General features: G+C 39.4%; 1 protein-coding gene across 1 annotated transcript in view; it reads right to left on the reverse strand.

Annotated features, from left to right (window-relative positions):
* Nucleotides 1-2,091: 2,091 nt before the first annotated feature.
* Nucleotides 2,092-19,552, reverse strand: part of LOC135499535 (repetitive organellar protein-like) — a 166,692-nt gene continuing 149,231 nt past the window's right edge. The window contains exons 27-36 of the mRNA XM_064790351.1: nt 18,992-19,093; nt 18,350-18,532; nt 9,641-9,772; nt 9,065-9,334; nt 8,625-8,813; nt 8,098-8,282; nt 7,378-7,483; nt 7,080-7,241; nt 6,550-6,708; nt 2,092-6,151 (exon numbers count right to left, since the gene is read on the reverse strand). Of these exons, the coding sequence (XP_064646421.1) occupies nt 6,068-6,151; nt 6,550-6,708; nt 7,080-7,241; nt 7,378-7,483; nt 8,098-8,282; nt 8,625-8,813; nt 9,065-9,334; nt 9,641-9,772; nt 18,350-18,532; nt 18,992-19,093 (1,572 nt within the window). The 3' untranslated portion in view covers nt 2,092-6,067. The remainder of the gene's footprint in view (nt 6,152-6,549; nt 6,709-7,079; nt 7,242-7,377; nt 7,484-8,097; nt 8,283-8,624; nt 8,814-9,064; nt 9,335-9,640; nt 9,773-18,349; nt 18,533-18,991; nt 19,094-19,552) is intronic.

Raw genomic sequence — 19,552 nt, forward strand, 5'->3', positions numbered from 1 at the left:
TGCCAAAAGAGCGCAGCAGTCAGGCCAAATTCAGGTTGTCGCATCTCTTCCACTGTGTCTGCAACTGCCGGTGGAACTGCCAGGGCCAACTCGGTCTCATCTGTCCCACCATGTTGGCAACACGCTGCCAGCAGGGATCAGGTCTGGTTGTGGCCATCTCATCTCTCTTACCATCGGACAATTCGTCCTGGTTGTGACTGTTTTATCTCGCTAGGAATGTTAGCTGTCAGCGCAAATTTGGTCTGATTGTCGCTATCTCATCTCCGTGTTGGCAAGCGGCTTCAACGGCCAGGTGCCATTTGGTCTGATGGGGATTCTTAAAATTCCTTTTTCTTTCAGGTGATTACAATTGGCGTTCCATCCTCTCCCTGCGATCAGCCAAGACAACGTAATGTCCACAGCCGAAGAGCGACGAAGTGCGAAGGCCGTTGTATCATCTGTTAATACACCGGGCTATGAAAGAGTTTTTTCACTGAAGGAGGGTGCCATATCGGAGACAACATTCTAATGAATATGTCATCCAAATTTGCACCAAATTACCTTGGGAGCAGCACCGTTTGTCAGAGGTGACCATTCGTCTGTTACTGCAAAATCGATCAGGAGCGTGCCGACTTTGTAACTGTTGACATCATAACCACTCGTACACAAACTTCATGTCGTCTTCTAAGGGCCTTCCTTTCGGAAATATAGGTTCGGAACCTGACGACCAAATACATGTTGCTTGTCCATTCGGGGTCAAATTATGTCATCCTCCAATCTCAGAATCCTGGAGATTCTCACGTCTCATGTTTTGGAGGACAGTCTCTTCTCAGGTGGGAATTCTTAAAGAAGATTCTCGTGTCTAATATGAGAGGACAGTTTCCTTGAAGTTGGGAATCCTTCCTGAAGACACTAGTCTGTACACTATGTCATCCTCCAATATCAGAATCCTGGAGATTCTCACTTCTCATGTTTTGGAGGACAGTCTCTTCTAAGGTGGGAATTCTTAAAGGAGATTCTTGTGTCTAATATGAGAGGACAATCTCCTTTAAGATTCTTGTGTCTAATATGAGAGGACAATCTCCTTTAAGTTTGGAATCCTTCCTGAAGACACTAGTCTTTACACTCGTCTCTTGAAACGAGAGGACAATCTCCTCCAAGTGGTAATCCTTCCTGAAGGCACTTGTATCTAATTTGGGACGACAAAGCTAGAGCCCTCTGAGATGGTGTGTCGGGTAGACACTGACCACGTTTCCTTTGCAAACTCCTCTTGAAGCATGACTTGTTGTTTGGGAATTAGATCTTGAAGCAATAGTTGAAGACTCATTTCTCTGTGTGGGTGTGTGCTCAATTGAAGTCTCTACCCCACCATTGGTCATTGTGTCTTTGTCTCTCCAAAATGAGCTCGAGGTTTACATCGTTCAACCAAATGAGGTTCATCGTCTTCGATGGTTTCCTAATGACAGGACCATCTTTCCCTAAATGGTTGGACTGGGTCAAGGAGTTGTATTGGATCTACTCTCCCAAACAAGGAGAATTACGACAAAAAATTATTGCCACGGTCTGAGCCAAACGGGCTGCAAGGGGTTTATTAACAACCTTGTACCCAAGACCAAAAAATGAAAATTGCAGGTGTAAAAATATATAAAGAAATTTTTAACTTTTTCCTAGGAACAAGGTTTCCATTAACCCTCTCATCTCGTTTGGCTCTGACCATGGGAATATTTTATTTTTGCAAAATTTCTGCCTTATAAAATGGATATACCTTTTTTCTCTCAAAATTAACCCCCTCTGTGTGGAATCATTGCCTATCCATTGTACTTTAAAAGTACGTTCCTTTTTCACATCTTAGGAGCACAGAAGCAAATGGAGGAAGAATGACCTGCTTCCAGTCACATCTTTCTTACTATGTTCGCAATTTGGTGGACTAACTAGGTGCCATTCATGTCAGTCTGGTTGTGACCGTCTCATCTCTGCAACCGTGTGGACAACAGGTTGCAGATAGCAAGGTTGATTCGGTCTGGTTGTGACTGTCCTCTCTCCCACAGTGTCTGCAAAACAGTGGAGCTTCAAGGGCAGATTCTGTTAAGGGACAAAAGACGACTAAACATATTTATTTAAATTTTATTGTTAAGTAAGAATACAAAACAATGAGGCATTCTGAAATGTAATGACACTCTCAAAAGATGATACAACTAGAAAAATAAGCTACATATGATTAGGTACTGTCAGTTGTTCTGTAACAGAGTAGAGGAGCATAAATTACTACAGTTTATGTTGATAAAACTTTAAAGGGGGACTATAGGCAGGAGCAGAGGGGCTAATTTGGCCATCTTCAGGTGACTAATATACACAGTAAGGGCCATGGGTCATGTCAGATTCAGCACTAAATGCATTCTTCGTACAAGCATGCATTCTTCGTACAAGCGTGAATCATTTTGACATACTGTGAGATGTGAGAGACCCCTATTGGCGACTTCGTGTAACTTTATCTTTCCTGCCTAGTTGCTGCCTATATTGTCCCTTTAAAGACATATAGTACAAGTGAAAAACAATCCCACAAATATGAGAGACTTCTTTCAGCTTGACCTTTTGTTTTGACCGAAATTCCTTGTCAAGCGAATGTTCACGCTTTAAACTCGACAAATTTCCCCCAGAGACTTTATAGTTCTATATTTTAACTACTTGAATATGTTTGCCACTTTGTACCATATGCCCAAAATATCAACATATTAAAGCTAATTTACATCACAAAACTCAGTACAGGCTAATTAATCATATATGAATGTACATGTACCTAACGAGTCATTCGGACGGTTTCGAGCAGATCTATATGTACCTTCATATATCTCTAAAATGCCTAGAAATACTACAATCCACAAAAAATAATAAAGCTATCTATAATTTTACAGCAGTCACTACAGTGTCAATCACAGGATAAAGATGTATGATTTCAAATATTAGAGAGTAAGAAGTCCAACATAGTCGTTTTGACAAAATAATCGAACTTAATCATCTAGATGTTGTAAAAGGAGAATCTATTAAAGAAATTGTAATCATGCCACCAAACAGCAGTAATGAATGGATAACAGCCTGTTGATGAAACGAAACCAGTTGATTGATGATACCCAAAAAGAGGGCACAACGCCCATTCAATCAAGCAAGCAATAACTTTTCCTCAAAGAAGTATAGAGTAAGAATGAAAAGGAAATCGGACATTTGGTTTTTTCATCTTACAACTTTGATATGACACTCTAACTTAACTACAAAATGCACAGATGCTATCTGAATTCAAATTGGCTACTTTTCGACAAGACAAACTAAAAGGCTCTATGCAAACTCAATTTCTACAAAATTACATTTAAACAGCAGATTTAACCACCGATAATGGAAATATTCATTCCAACTAAATTATCGATAACGGAACAATTCCTTCCAACTAAAATACTGATAACAAACTGGATTTAGATCAAGGAAGCGAAAGTTAGTAGTCACAGCTTCGGTTGAGTGACAGAGTCAAGTAATGAGTTAGAATTAAAGGTAGAGAGAGTTAAGAATTAAAGAAGCAGGGATAATAAGGATGAGTTAAGATCACAGAAGGAGAGTGGGGATGCTTTTAGAGTTTCAAGTGATTTCATGCTGTCAATTTCAAAAGAGACAAACTTTTTAGAGTCGGGGGTTTTTATAGCCTGTATCACAGGCGACAAATCCTTTTACCAAGATTAGTACTGCTCTTGAACAAATCAAAAACATTTTCATGATGTTCCTTTTATTATTTGAGTATCACAACATAAAGCTGTTATCCACTGTTAACCTTACCTCAACTGATCAAACGAAAAGCTAAGTGAATGCAAGAAATGCTTCATTTCTGATCAAAAAGAGGTCAACACCCCTTCCTGATTTTTCACTTAGCACGAAATATGGTATGAGTTATAGTTCTCAGGTTATCAGCTGGAGGGGCAGTTAAGGAGACTGCTATTTGGTGACATACAAATGAAGAGCATCAGTGCACAAAACTCCATATATCGAATAATTTTGGCCGCTTTGGGAAAAATTTGACCATATTTTAATTTTGGATTTTGTTGAAAACTTCACTTTATAGAATTTTGTTCGCGAGATAACAATATGTTTGCTCAGTATGCTGAAAAATGACACCAAAATATTACAAAAGCACACACAGTATTTTGCAGCTGAGCTCTTCATAAAGACAGGGATAGGTTAGGTACTGTGACCAGGTGTTGGATAGCATTAAATCTAGGACTGAACAACACACAGCACTACCAAAACCTAAAATAAAGGCAGACAATTGCTTCCATGCAAGAAGAAGTCAAGCTAACAGTTGGTGAATCGGCTCATTTTCAACTGGCTATACAACTAGGAGTATGTACTTGATACATCATCGCTAAAACTTTCAGAAAAAAAGATCGGGGAAAATTTCACGGTGTACAGTAAAAATTCTTAAACTCTGTTTCACCAAAGGCTGACCAGAAAACCCTTATGACATACATCACACTGTACTTTGATACACAAGCTATTCTGATCATTTTCAGGTCAACTTTCTATGATATCACAGTCATTAAAGCTAAAACATCTACATGAAAAGGATAATCTTTATCTCCAGGAACAATGGCAGATTAACATCAGATAATCTCCTAAAACATGATTATCAGTTTTACGATAAATAAATTTAAAATCATTCTACTATTTCATGATTATTTTTAAAATTCTCCGATAGATTCTTGATAAAAATATTTTTATACTAATATCTGGCATGGTTCCAACATCAAACATTCTGCAAGATTGATGCGCCCCCATGAGCTTAAATAGCGAAATTGTCAAAGTTACAGGGCTTGACATTTCTGCTCTGTGACAACTCACAATCATGTAAAACATTCAATGATGCATAAAACTAATCAAACAGCAATCAAAAAGTCAATAAAATTTCTAAATATTTCATCCTAATTTTACGAAATATAACAAAAAGCATGCACTTTACAAAATAATAACCAGCATATATACACGTACAAAAACCTATTCAGTATCTATAATATAAAACACCAGAATCTATTTCTAATAACTTAATCCAATTAATTCCTAATTGAACCCTCTTTTTCTTGTTAAGAGAAATTAAGGGATAATTTAATAGTAATGATTTAAGCATTGAACTCCCAGAGAACAGATCATCTTTTAACATCATTATAAACCTGTTACATAAGCAGTCTACTTGCATCTTCAAAATGATGTCAGTGACCATTGATTTTAAGAAAATGAATATGAAAAATGGAATAATTGACACTATTTCAACAATAACTTAAGGACGGACTTCAAAAAGAAAGTTGGTCAGCATGAGAAAAATATCTGAGAGAAGTTACAGTGAATAACTGGAATTTAGTTTCAGTAGTTGATGACACAACACAGCAGATTTACCAGGGAATGCAGAATATATATAATTAAAATATAATTTTTTAATTTTTTATGACATGTATGATGGAACCTATTTGAAAATGCACCAGATATTGTGGAATAATATCCTGACGTAATTACTTGGACTGTTGTGTGCTGTTGATTCATCAGGGATCCAGGCATTGAAATATTTCAGTAAACACTTTTGCATACCAGATGCACGTCTGATCAACAGACTAGGATTAGAAGACTGGCCAACTAATGAAATCGCAGAAGCACAGCATATGATATTTAGATGACATTTAAACTTATTTCATTTCTTTTCTTTAAAATTTCCTGAGTGTTATGCACAGTGTTCAAGGCCATTATGGAGGGTAAACCATTGCTCATTTTTGCATTGGCACAAGCACTTCCTTGCCATTTCAAGAACTATCCTGCCTAATGAATTCCATAATGAAAAATGTCATGATGATATTGCCTTCCGATGCAAATTGAGCACCAAGTATGAGATATCGTTCTTCAGATGCTGCCTAGGGTCACAATTTCTTCACGAAGCAATGTTGAAATCTTCCACTGTTTCAGCTAGTATCACTCTCAACAAGAATTGATTAAGACTCGTCTTTATCAATTCTTGCTCTCAGTTATCTGTGCAGTGACGACTTGAGCTCATTAGTTGCATACTGCATCACCAAGTCCTATCATTTCCAGAGTAGGGACGTGCTCCACTTCGCGATAACTGTGAATATGCTCTCTCCAGTTGCATCAGTTCCTGAAGAAATAAAATGATGATAAAATTGTTATCAAATTGTTACAAGAAGTAACTCGAGTTTTACCACTGGGAATGTCGCAGCCTGGGTCTTGTAAAGATACTTGGAAGGATTCATCAAATTCAAAACTATACATGAAACTAAGAAACCTTTACACCGTGGGTTAACTGGACGTAGACACATACCAGTGCTTGTGTCCTTGGGTAAGTCATCGTCATTTGAAGGAGATAAAACTGAGATTTCTTAAACCTTGTGTCTATGCTTTGGGAAGCAACACGAATTCGATGCCTCCCATCAAGGCCCGGATGTTAATTTGCCTCAAAAGTGCTGTCATCAATGGGCGTCAACAAAATTGGCTAATCCCGTATTAAATTAACCCCATTGAAAGCTGTGAACTTACTTTCGTTTGATGCGTCAAAGCACTTTGTAGTCTTGATACTTCGGCCATTTTCTGAGTTAACATTGTCTCGTTCCTACTAGCACGGTCCTCAGCAAGTTCGGCACGGAGTTCGGCCTGTTTTGTCCTATCCTTGAGGACATTGGAATTGTCTATGTAACCCTAGGGAGAGAAGAGCTAGCTATTAGATTCATACTAAAAGCTGCTTAGAGGCAAGAACTTTGAGGAGTCTAAAGGTCACTGGAAGACGACCTAGAAGTTTCTGTGGGAAAAGTATCAATCGAGGCATGTTTAAGTTTTTAAGCATTTGCTCTGCACTTGAAGGTGTTATTCCCAAGGGAGCATTCCTTCTCCACGGCACGATGAGGGTTTTTGCATGCCACTACAGTTAGGGACCAATTGGCCAGGTGACTCTGTCACCAGAAGTAATGAGAGGCTTATGGCTCAACAATCAATGTTTTATTAGTATTACTCCGAAACAGCTGTGACATTTTTAGGTCACAACTCCAGAGTCTCCCCTGGCGAGAACTTACTGAGTTGTTTGTGGCAGTGAGATCGGTTGTTGAGCTATAGATTGCAGACCTCTTCAGACTCGTATTTTCCGCGCGGAGTTCTTTGATTCTGTTCTGTAGGTGGCGTAACAATTTGATTGTGTTCGTGTCACAGTCTGAGCTGCATGAGTTTAGGATGTTGGCCTGAAAAAGAAAGACGTTCTTCAGTACTTGGAAGATATAATTAGTCATCGGGCCTGCTTGAAGACTGGTACGTAGCCCCTTTGAACAGCTGTCTGAATTTTCGGAGATTTTTTCGAAGAACCTTTTAGATAATCACCTGAGTTAGTCTTGTTACTTCTTTCTCCAATCGTTCAATCTCTTTCTGCTGGTGACCGCTGAGCCTGTCTTTGTCTTTGCCAACTCGTTTAATGTCCCGAATTCGCCTGAAATGAAAATGCAACAATGAGCAGGTCGGAAGTTTGAATTTTTCAAGAACTTAATCAGTTTTACCTGATGATATCCAGTGGAAGGTACATTGTGACTCCTGCACTAACACAGAAACAGGTACAAGTAATCTATGAAAAGGGTAACTCGTGTCAAATTTCACCATATAATGTTTTAGCTGTTTTTGACAAATGACTACGTCACTTTCTCATAATTCGGAAAGGTTTTCGAATCGAAATGCACATTTTCTAGAAATTGATGGTTTTAATCCCGCCCAGACGGCTCGCTTCGATGCCGTTGAAATTGCGCTACGCCGACGACGTTTTCGTTGATGACGTCACAACATGAACATTTTCGCGGTCGCGGTGGTTTACATTCGATTAAAATAGCGATTTTACAATAAATCTAATCAAAAATGGAAAAATTTGAGCTTTACATTTGTGATCAACAATTAAAAACGGACGTATTTCCGCAAAGTTGTAAATCACATCATAGTATCACTTTAAGTAAAGTGACTTAATGAAGGCCTCGTTTTGGTGTGGATACTGACATCAGCTACGTGGATTTGGAAAGAAAAGACATATGGTGAACTTTTTAATGCTCTTTTCCTTACTTTTCTAATTCTCGCTTTAGCTCGTCTTCAAATTTCCTGGCAAACTTTTCCGCGACGTCTTCCTTCCATGTGTTCATATTTCGTTGGATCTCCCTCAGTTCATTGTCCTTGTCGATCAAGGCCGCTCTCAGAGCCTTGTCGGAGTTGGCCGTGCGTTGGAGCTGCGTCACCTCATCGAGATGTTCCTAAAAGAAGAGTAGGCGATCGGAAATGATTCAAATTATAATGGAGAACTACACCAATCAAAAGCTCATCTCCATGAGTAGCCAGGCTGTTGATCCAGCAGGATGTTATCTTCCTTCCAAGATTACATAACGAAATCGTAAATTTGAGTTGCAAGCGCCGAGCATTTGGTGCCCTAGAGATAATATCCAAAATACCCATTAGTACGTCATTCCAATTCATATGCATTGTCAGGTTGAAGACTCTAATGCTCACTATACATCATTATGTTGTCTCCTGCATTTCCTGGTCAAACACATCACTTTTTGCTCCACTAATTCTGAACATTGAATAATTGTTCTTACCTTAATGAGTCTTTCTCTAAGCATTTCCAATTCTCTATTCTTTTCCAAGTTAAATCGCTCCCGCAGTTCGTCCATTGAGTCGGCCTTCTCCTTCTGCAGCTTCAGCATCACATTACGCTGTCCTTCCAAGTCTTGCTTCACCTCAAGGACGTAGTTCCTGAGCTGGTCATTGCTTGCTCGGAGATTGGCCTGAAGGGTTGAAGTTGGAGATGAATTGTTTTGTTCTATCAAGAATTAGACCTACTCTACTACCATGGTGAGAGATGGCACTAACTCTTCAAAAGACATTGGATTAGCATGATTCCTATGCATAAGTACCTCACTTAGTGGACGCCTCTGTGAGTGGGCCAAGCTTTGGCCTTTTGAATCAGGACCTTTCTCTATTAGGAATAGCATTAGTCAGTCCAATAGGATGCCCAAAATTGTCTATTTCTACTCACAAGAGCAGCTGTAATGGAGTTCCTGGCAGGAGAGGGGTCCCTCTTGTGACACGATGCCTGGATCTTCCTGGGCGTCACACCAAGGAGGACTGCCGTCTTCCTACAATCCTCATTGATCTCGTGGATCACCGTCTTATCTTGACGGTCTGCGGAGGACGTGTTGTCACGCTCTCGGGCAAGGAATTCATCGACCTCTGCTCTGAGTTGGGAAATCTCATCATCTTTTCGGGCAATCGTCTCGCGGAGTCTTGCAATCTCTTTCAGGTTCTCCTGAAAATCACACCAGAGTTATAAGAATTGCTGACCGGATTATTAGTTTGATTATTTCATCTTACTCTGCCTCTTCTTCTCTGTTGGGCCTTTTGAAATCATTTTAGATCTTCGTTCTAACGAACGGACCTCTGTCATCGGTTTCATCCAGGAATTTGTTGTTTGGTGAAATCAAGTGACAAAGTGCACTGTCATGTTTTAGGGTGTCCTCGGTTCCAAACTTCGCTCTGCTTTTGGTTACCCGGTGCGTAATTTTGCAACAGTAAGCAGAGATCTTCAATAGTATATACTAAAGCAGTAGCCTACCTCATTTAGTTTCCCCTTGACCCTCTCCACTTCAGTCTCCCTCTCTTCCCTTGCCATCTCCTTCACACGGTTCAGAGAGTCGAGCTTGTCCTTGTAGAGCTGACGATTCTGCTGTCGCTGGTCTTCAAGCTCCTACAAAACAATGGAGAGATTGTACATCATTAATCGATCGATTCAGTTCCTTTTAACTTACTTATATTAGAGAATCAAATATGGAAACAGCAAAACTAAGGATGACGCTGATGCTGACCAATGTGCGAAAAGGCGACGTCAATTTTGTGGGAGGGGGTGGGTAGCGGGGGGGGTTAGAGAAGGGGGGGGGGGGGGGTTAGAGAAGTTACCTAACAAAATTACAAAGCAAAGTCATAATATCAGCCAAGCTTAACATGAAAGACTTCACTGATTACAAATCGTGTCATTTTCATTGACTGGTCTTGTCCAAAGCAACAAGATCAATAGGCATAAACATTCTTAACATTTCTCTCAAAAGAGATATCTGTGTAAGTTTTCCAACATGACATACCTAACAAATAGGACACCTTCATAGAGAAAGGAATGAATGATGGTAGTGGCACAGATATTTTCTTTTTGAAGCCTTATTTATGCAGACATAATAGACAGGTATGGACACTGTGATCGATCTATTTTGGACGGCTTATAAAGTGATAGTATGATATTTCAAAACGTAAAGTTATTGTCGACGAAGAAAGATGACCGGATGGCATTCCACGACACTAGTAGATCTCGGAATAGTCGAGAATGCCAGTCCTTGTTTCTTGAAAAGTCTAGCTCCAAATGGGAGTGTTGAAAGCATTGCGTTTTGTTTCATCGTTGTGTCATATACTTCCAAATGCCATTTAATACTGATCAATCAATAGCCTCATCTCCAAACTTTATAGCATACATTGTTACCATGACAACCATTGGCCTTATCCTGTAAAGCCAATGGATCAATTTGTCAGCAACAAAATGACAGCTATTACTATGACAACCAATATGCCAATGGAAAATATTTGAATATTTGACAATTTATTGTTCACAACATTAGTTTCACCATATCAACTCATTGAAGTTTGTGTGCATTTCGGTACAAAAATGCACTGATGTTTCTCAGTTTCAAAGGCACTGCACGTCATTCTACCCGACCAACGAAGTCGATGTCCAATTGTTCATCATTTTATGAAATATCTGCTCACGAAAAGTTGTCTTTTAGCTCTGACAAGTCAAACAATTGTAGATTTGGGTAAACCAAGTCTGCCTAAAAGGGTTAACTGTATATGCCATTAAGACGCCAAATCCATTGGGTTTAGCATATTAACAGATTACTGCACACCTAGGCCTTTTCTTGAATTATTTATGTAATTCATTTATAAAGCATATGTATAGAAAGCTTACAATAGCCAGTCATTGATCTGATAAAGTACTTTTTTAAACAGTTGGAAAATCAATAGACTTTTACAACCTGTCAAAATATGGAAGGAATCTGATACTTTACATGCTATTTTCCCTCATCTGACAATATATGGTTAAAAATTACCACCCAAAGCTTTCTCTTAATACACTTGTCAACTTTAGCTTTTATTCTCTTGAGACTCAAGTTCTGATGTGCGTCACACCAGCAAACGATTTTGTCAAATAATATTTTTTTATGCACAAGGCACAACTTATTCAAATACAGAACAGCCAATCACTCCATGTTTTTTCATGATAGCAGGCAGACACTTATGAAAATAATTGAAAGTAGGCTACATGATCAAAGTATAAATGTATGTTAAACCAATAATGAAAATGAAATGCATGAAAGTCCGCAAGAATCAAACCTGCAGCTGGGTCGTTTTGTCCCCTAGCCTTGTTCCACAAAAGTCCGCAAGAATAAGGAAGCTTAACTGGGAGAAGTACCAATGTACCTACAACAGGCATATGCCTGAAGAGTTCCACCAACACAGAATAAAAAAAACAAGGAGAAAGGGCTTTTCCAACTTTTTTTCAGAGCACAGTGAAGGCTACCCAATACACCCAGACAAGATAAACACTTCGGGATATGTCCTCCTTGTCTTGAGTGAAAGCAAAAGACCACACAACAATTGTACGACAGAAAACATACAAGTACTGCATGTTGGCCGTGGTACGCAACTTCTCCCTCTGAACAGCAAACTACCACTTCAGTTGAATGACCGGTACCGATGATTTCAAGGGCGGCGAACTTTACTAGATAATTCCAAACACGAGAAATACCCTACTAATGCATAATCAATACGCATCTGTCACTCCTGTCGGACCTACCAACGATGCGTTCACATCCTTCCACAAATTATGCATAACGTCCACGATATAGTCATTATCGTCCATCCAATCATGTCGAATCCATCTCCGCTTAAACTGATCCATATTCGGCTGTTTCGTACCACAAATGCCCCTTACAGGATTCCCCACGCCATACCTATGCCTCGGTTGAAAACCGACACTCAACTGTGGTTTCATACTCAAAGCACGTCAATATCTACACTCGATAAACGACCAATAATTAAATGGGCAGAAATCCAAATTTCTCCAATACTAGTGCGCAAGGAATGATAATTTCATATATTTGTATTGGGTCAGATATCTGAAGTGATTACTCCATGAATGACTCCGATCACACGGGTGATTACATTACTCTCCAATCAACATAGAAATTCTAAGTCGAGTCATAAATTAGACGAAAAGAGAGCAGAAGGAATTCCTTTAGTTTCCAACAGCTTTTTTATGTGGTGTCGATAACTGACATGAATATGTAGCCCCGTTTGACAAATCGGAACTTCACACTGTCATGCTCCTGTGCCAAATCAGTATTCGCCGCATGAAAGCCCGAAGACAAATATGACCTATTTTTCCATTAATCCAACCCTGTACATTTTTATCGTACGCACAATTCAACCATTGGCAACCCCAGGGCCTAGGAGAACGTATATAAAAATACCTGACCACCAGACTATGTAGAACAACATTAAATACCACAAACTGAATTTGGGGTATGGTTCGGTGCCAATCATGCACCAATAAATTCAACCAATAGGTGTTATTTTAGTCAGGATGTTTTTGAAGGTTGAATCGACTGACAGATTGTGACAAAATGACTTCGTACCTGATGTCATAATCTGGTAGCAATGGTTTTGCTGACTATTGACTGTGCTGACTGGCTCATCAGCCAGATGATGTCCGGGTTGGGGACTTGGGGTATCATTTCTCCTGGAATTGTTGCCCGGGAAAGTTTGCTGGTTCATCCCTAGTTCAATATGTCCACCCCCTTCGCATGGGAAATTGCGCAAAGAATTGGCAGGTTGGAACTTGTCATAAAGACCTACGACAAGTTTGAGAGTTGTAATGGCAAGAGGTGGCCATATCTCATTTTGAACAACTTAATTCAAAATCATGGATTAAAATTTCATAAAGATTTCTAATACGGGAGATTAGCTTACAATGGCTGTTCAGCATGTTGGTACCACTGAACATGAGAATTTAAAATGATAGCCCCTGGGGCCAAATAGTTCCCATGGGGATTTAACATCAGGGGTCCCCAAGTTGCAAATGACACTGGAGTCCCCCCCTTTGGTCGATGGCAACGGACATAAAACCACATTTCACAAATGTCTTTACAAATGGATGTAATCCTAAGAAACTAGATGTTGCTCTCTTTCGTAAGCAAGATGATGATTCTGTCAAATGTGTCTCCCCCCTCCTAACCATCTCAAAGCTACACTAGAAGGCTCATGATGTCAGCTGGCAAAGGAGTGTTCCACAAGCCATTGAAAATTTCATAAAAGAAAACGTGCTGGTATAATTTGACATTCAAGTTCGTCTATTTGTCGACCAATCGACACGCAGAATTATATTGATCTTCCTGTCATTACTGATGGGATAGTTTAGCGATGGAATCCAATAAACCGATTAGTAGACATTTGAATATTCGCAGTTTACTCTAGTTATGAGCTTAATATTAACACTGTAAGGTAGAAGCATGCATCCTAACCCTGTTTGCTGTAGCTAGGGGTGAATAAAGGAATTGACCTGGCGAAAGGGAAATATTGATATCAATGCTAATTAACCATTTATTCTTCTAAATACGAAATGACAACCTGGACATGTTCTCAAAATATCAACGTTTTGCTTGATGACATGGAAGACAATGTCAGTCTAAGTACCGAACCAAGATTTAGCTACCATCACACCATGTTTTAGCCATCTAGCCCTAGCGGTGATGAAATGTGCTCCGCTAACGGACGACGACGGATGCCGGACGCCACAGTATCGTATAAACTTCCCAGAGGTGAGCTAAAAACAACAACACAGAATTCAAATTGACAAGACTTGACACAGAGATGAGGCTTTGAAATACTACTTCCTACCTTAACCTTAAAATACATAACCTCCAGGTTTTCAACCTGCCAATGCGTCCATCGACCAGCCATGATCAGAAATGTCTGAGACAATGCTCAATTAATTCACGAAAGTTGTATACTTTGGAATTGTTCCCGAATATATCCTATTGGGTCGTTGGGAAAGATAACTGTTCACGCTTCAGAATGAAAAAGATTTCACATATTATATTGATAAACTGAGTGGGTGGAGCAGGCAACATGAAACTTATCGAGGCTATATCCTAAATAGCTCCGGTTGTTTAGCTGCTACAGACAACTCTGTCCTTCTCATCGCTAGAATACAAAGACAAGTGCGCATCGTTCAGCAAAGACACTTTCAGAATCATGACTCAAGTTAATCTGACAGCAAAAGGAAATTCATAATCAATAGAGATTTGATAACCACCATTAATCTTAAGAAATCACGATGGATTCATAATTCTATGACATCATTAAAAGAACCAAATAACGTCTGATTCTGAGGAAGTCCAGGTGACGTCCACAGCCACTTCAAAGATAAGCAATTGTACCAATAAAAGCTAATTGCTCATTTGCACAGAGTGATTTGCTTAATTCTGTTTCATGATCATTAAACCATCGACTTGATTGCCCAATGAATCTTGTTGGCCTCACCTGAATATCATATCGACTAAATTGGTTTGCCTATCAACTAAATCAGATGATAGGTAACTTGATGTTGTTCAAGTCCTCAAATAAAGAGAATTTCCTAGATTTTCACAAAAGACAGACTTACGAAGAACATGCCATAGAGAGGTCCGTTAATATCCATGGTCAAGACCTCTGTCTTCTTCGGTGTGAAAATTCACGACTCAAGAGAATCAGAGTTCATCTCCATGTGAAGATCTTCTAAGGCAAGCATCACTGGCCTTGAACTAGTAGAAAAGCAAACTACGGTTCAAATCTCTTGCACTGGTATGGCTTTGTGCATTTCACGTTTTGAAATCACTTTAGTCCACCAATTGTTTGAAAATAAGGTCATGTAAGGGAAGAATCCGAAAAATGTCAAAATTTTGGATTGGTGTCACTGTTAGCAATGCCTACAGCAATATCACATACTTTAAGTAAGTTGAAGTTCTTTCAAATTAAGTCCCATCTTCTAAGGAAGAATCACTTATTCAATCCCCAGAGATATATGGTATGCCACTATTACATATAAGACCACTTGAACAGGGTATGGATATCTGTTTTTGTGACTTAAAGTCCTGTTTCTTTCCAAATTCAAGAAAGACCCAACAATTGCAGTAAACACACATCGTCCAGAAAAAGTGAAAAAATGTAAAGTTGTAAAATCCAAATATCGAAAATGCAATAGTCTGTATGTTTATTTCTGCCAATGTCCTGTACATTGAAAGCAAAAGTCGCAATTATTCAAACCTTCATAAAGAAATTCAATATAAAGTTCCCCCATTTAGTATTAATGATAGGTACGTTCCTAAAGGTCAGCTGTTGGTTATCCAAATCAATCATCTACATGACTCCCCTTTGATCCGTTACCCTTCATTGGGTACATAGCATTATGATTAGTCCAATTGCACTTTGAAAGACTATCACAGAAACTATTGAAAAAGTCATAAATAGACATATATAAAAGCATAGATGGTGATAATTCTTTGGGAGGAGACTTCTTGTATAGCAGGACTTTCCTGTAGACTTCAGTTGAAAAGACCTCTACATATCACCAGACATCGGCCAAAAACTTGGTCTGCTTTATTTCACCCACCTTGCTTACTTATAGACTCAGTTATATCAGAATTTTTGTATTTTTGTATGTATTGTCTCTGCTTATATCAAGAACTCATAATGACTAGTCTTGATCAATCTTCAGTGAAAACCCTATAAGCATGATTGAGAAGTGCACTCAAATCTTCAGCGGACAGAGTTTCCTTGACATAGATTGGCAACAAACAGCAGAGTAATGTGCAATAAAGCAATGATAACATTGACGGAGATGAAGAAAATACTTTTTCTTTTCAAGGGTTAGTGCCCTTCCATTCATATCGAACTAGCAAATCGTCAGCAGAATGTCCCCAGTGTCCCTCAAAGTGTTTCACTTCCGCGCAATCTAACGTCATTATTGGCCGTTACCTTGAACAACATGAGACATAACAGACTCAGGAAGTGCATATGAATGATTGAGACGGACGGTAACGGCTGGCTGATGCATAATTCATGTTACAAATCTGACTATCAATTCACAACGACCAGTGTAAGGCCATTTAGTCTAACTGGCTTAGGAGACAGGTGGCCAAGAAAATACGAAGAGAAATAGTTAGTTCTTCTTAATCAATTGAGGGTGTTTGACATCCCAAAAAACAAACAGGGTATCATAAGGATTCAATGATTAATAAAACTGAAACTGAAATACATTTTTTAAACGAGGCAAGCTGAAAACAGCATAACTACTACTTTTTATCAAGACAGAAAAAGCAAACTCAGAAACTACCAACACAAGCTTCATAACCTTCACCGAGCACACACATCTCAGTAAACTAAGACATTTTCAACCAAAGCCATTTCTTGAAGGAGTGTGCTTAGATGCTGCTGGGCCAGAGCTTATCATATCAACAGAATTCTATAGTGGTCTCTAAAGATTTGTATCCGAAAAATGTGCACATACAGTTTACATAGTTTTTTTGAACACTTTCTCTATGATCCCAGAATCACCTTGATGGAGGAACCCAGTGAATATCATAAGTGCCATGCCAGCATTATCCTGAGACACACCATCCTCAAACTATGCAAATACTGTTAAAGGTGGCTATAGGCAGGAGCAAAATGATCAAATTGGTGGTCTTCAGCATATAATAGGGGACTTGGACATGTTTGATTCAGGGTACAAACCTGGATTCTTTCGATGTACTGTGAGATGAGAGTGACCCCTATCAGTGATTTAGTGTAACTCAATCTGACATCGTACCTATAGTCTCCCTTTAACACTGTGCATTACATGGGGAATTACTTTCTGACACATCTGTACGAAAGAACTAAGTTGAAAAATATCGTCCCCTGGTAAGCCCAACAGAACTTAATCACATATCACCATAATTGGTTTAGGAGGGAAATTATTTCAAGAATTATCAAGTTTTCAGTGGGTGTCATCAACCGTAAGGTGCTCAGCACTTCAAAGTTTGTCAACATAAAGAACTCGGTGCCACAGGGACCTAGGTTTAATCCAGTCTCAATATAAATTGATAATCCACTAGCTGTAGAATGGTTCGTCACAAGTGATTAAGTCTTTGTATATCTTTGTGTAAATTGTCTGAAATTCAGAAGAAGTGCATTTTCCCGAGGGACAGAGACGACTATACTGAGTGAGAGAAAACAAAATGGTGAATATAATGTCACTGAGTGAAATGCAAGAGAAAACGGCATGCAAGAAAAATGTTGGGTCCTGTTCTGCTCTAAAAGCCTCTCTTTTCAACTAAAAATTAGTCAAATGCCTAAAACATTTTCAGAACAGGACTTCAACTCTAACATACTGACTATGGACACTTAGCTCAGAATGATGCAAAGATATTGTGCTGGTATGAGAGACTACTTACAAAATGCTGAATGTTTTGAGGGAAAAAGAGAGGTGTTACTCTAGGATGACAGACGAGAGTCTAACTAAATCTATAGCAATTGACTAACTCAATCAATCGACTAACTCAATCAATCGACTAACTCAATCAATCGACCAATCCATGAAGTCAACAGCTGTCTTTTGGGAGACAGATTCTATGAAGGCCTCTTCAGTTATCTCTGATTCCGGCCACAAGCAATGCAAGGGTTGACCTAGGGTCTACTCTAACTGTTTTAGGCTCTACCAACAACTCTACCAAGTCAAGATGAATTCGGTTTCCCGCAATCTACAAGGTGGCATTAGCTAAACCACCGTGCAAATGAAAGATCTTTGTATCCGTGACCTGCAACATTGCCATCACAACATGCAATTTAACCAATCAGTGGCCACATTCTAACCACAGTCCACATTTGTCGCATGTCGCAGCGACTAAACTTGCTCGTTTGTGAGGTGCTTTATAGCCTAAGAAGATTGATCACGAGGTTTTAGAAGCAACATGAGTCACCAGCATAACTAAATCTCTGACCAGGGATGTGCAAAATACTGACCAACTCGGTTTATCTAAGTCAGATAGTTATAGCGAAAGATGCTTCCGTTATCATTATCACGGCACATTTAAAAATCCTTCGAATGGAAATAGTTTCAACACCACTGTAGTCACCCCCTGGAGTCAAATTGATACTAGTAACTCATGAGTCCTAAACCATTCTTATCAACATTTCATCCTACCTGTTTAATGAGATCTATCTGTTTCTCCAAGTGTTGGCTGATCTCGCGCTCCCTCTCAGCATCTTCGTTGGCTTTCTGCACAGCGCGGGCACTCTCGTCACCAATCTTGGCCAGCTCCCGCTTCCACAGACGATCTCGTTCAGCATCCCAGTTCTTCTTCTCTTGTTCCAAATGGGTGTTAAACTGGAAGCGGACAGGCAACAAAGGTTAGTCTAACAAATTATTCTACACCCTTTGATATCTTCTGAGTGATATCCTGACCTTGGTCTAATAGCAGAGCCAATACTTGACATTTGAGACTTGGAACCCACACATCATAGATATGTATGGAAGGACCAGCTGCATTCTCTGAAATAGCTCATGAATTTATTCTGAGACACCCACTTTTCTCAGTGTCCCCTCACCTTATCAAGGACGAATTTTGATGGAGAAACAAAGAGTTTTTCTTCATTGAGGGGATGTCCTCTTGGCTGAGGTGTCCAAGTCAATAAACAGTGTCAACGTACATGATATGTGTCCAACAGGTTTTTGTCACAACCACAAATTGAGACAGCAGTACAATACAGAAAGGACCAAACACGAGCAAGAGATTAAAATGTTTTTGCTCAGATTTCTTGAAGCAATGTGTTTTTCATTATTTACCTGTTCTTTGGTCTCGTATCTGACTTTATCTTGGAGAGTGTTGGCCGCATCCTCACATTGGCGGATCTGTTCTCGCAGGGCCTGATTCTCCTCGTCTCGGGCCTGCAATGAGACAAGACACACAGCTTATGAGCAACAGCAGCCAAATAGTTTAGCAACAAAAAAGTCGGGACAGGTACCCCTTTCCCCTCTCCTACCTGACACCCATCTTCCAGTATTTGAAACTGGCTAAGAAAAAGTCCAAGAAACAATAGATACATGAACGCTCATAAAGATAATGCAATGAAGATGCTAAGTCCATGATGTATTGTGACAGCCAATCATTCAATTCCCCCAAAAAGGTCCCCAATCCTACCTTAGCATACGACCAAAGTGGCTCAACATGGCTACGAAACAAATTCGGTCTCTGGATGAAAATTGACTTTGGTCTATGCATATTGTACATGTTGCTCGCAAATGCAATAGAACTAATGTCCAGAAAGTCGAAGTTATCGTCCGTGATATCACCTCCGCTGATCACCAATACAAGAACAAATTGACCTTATTTTCAAAGTCCCGTCA

The sequence above is a fragment of the Lineus longissimus genome, chromosome 2 (assembly GCF_910592395.1).
Source record: "Lineus longissimus chromosome 2, tnLinLong1.2, whole genome shotgun sequence".
Taxonomy (NCBI): Eukaryota; Metazoa; Nemertea; class Pilidiophora; order Heteronemertea; family Lineidae; genus Lineus; species Lineus longissimus.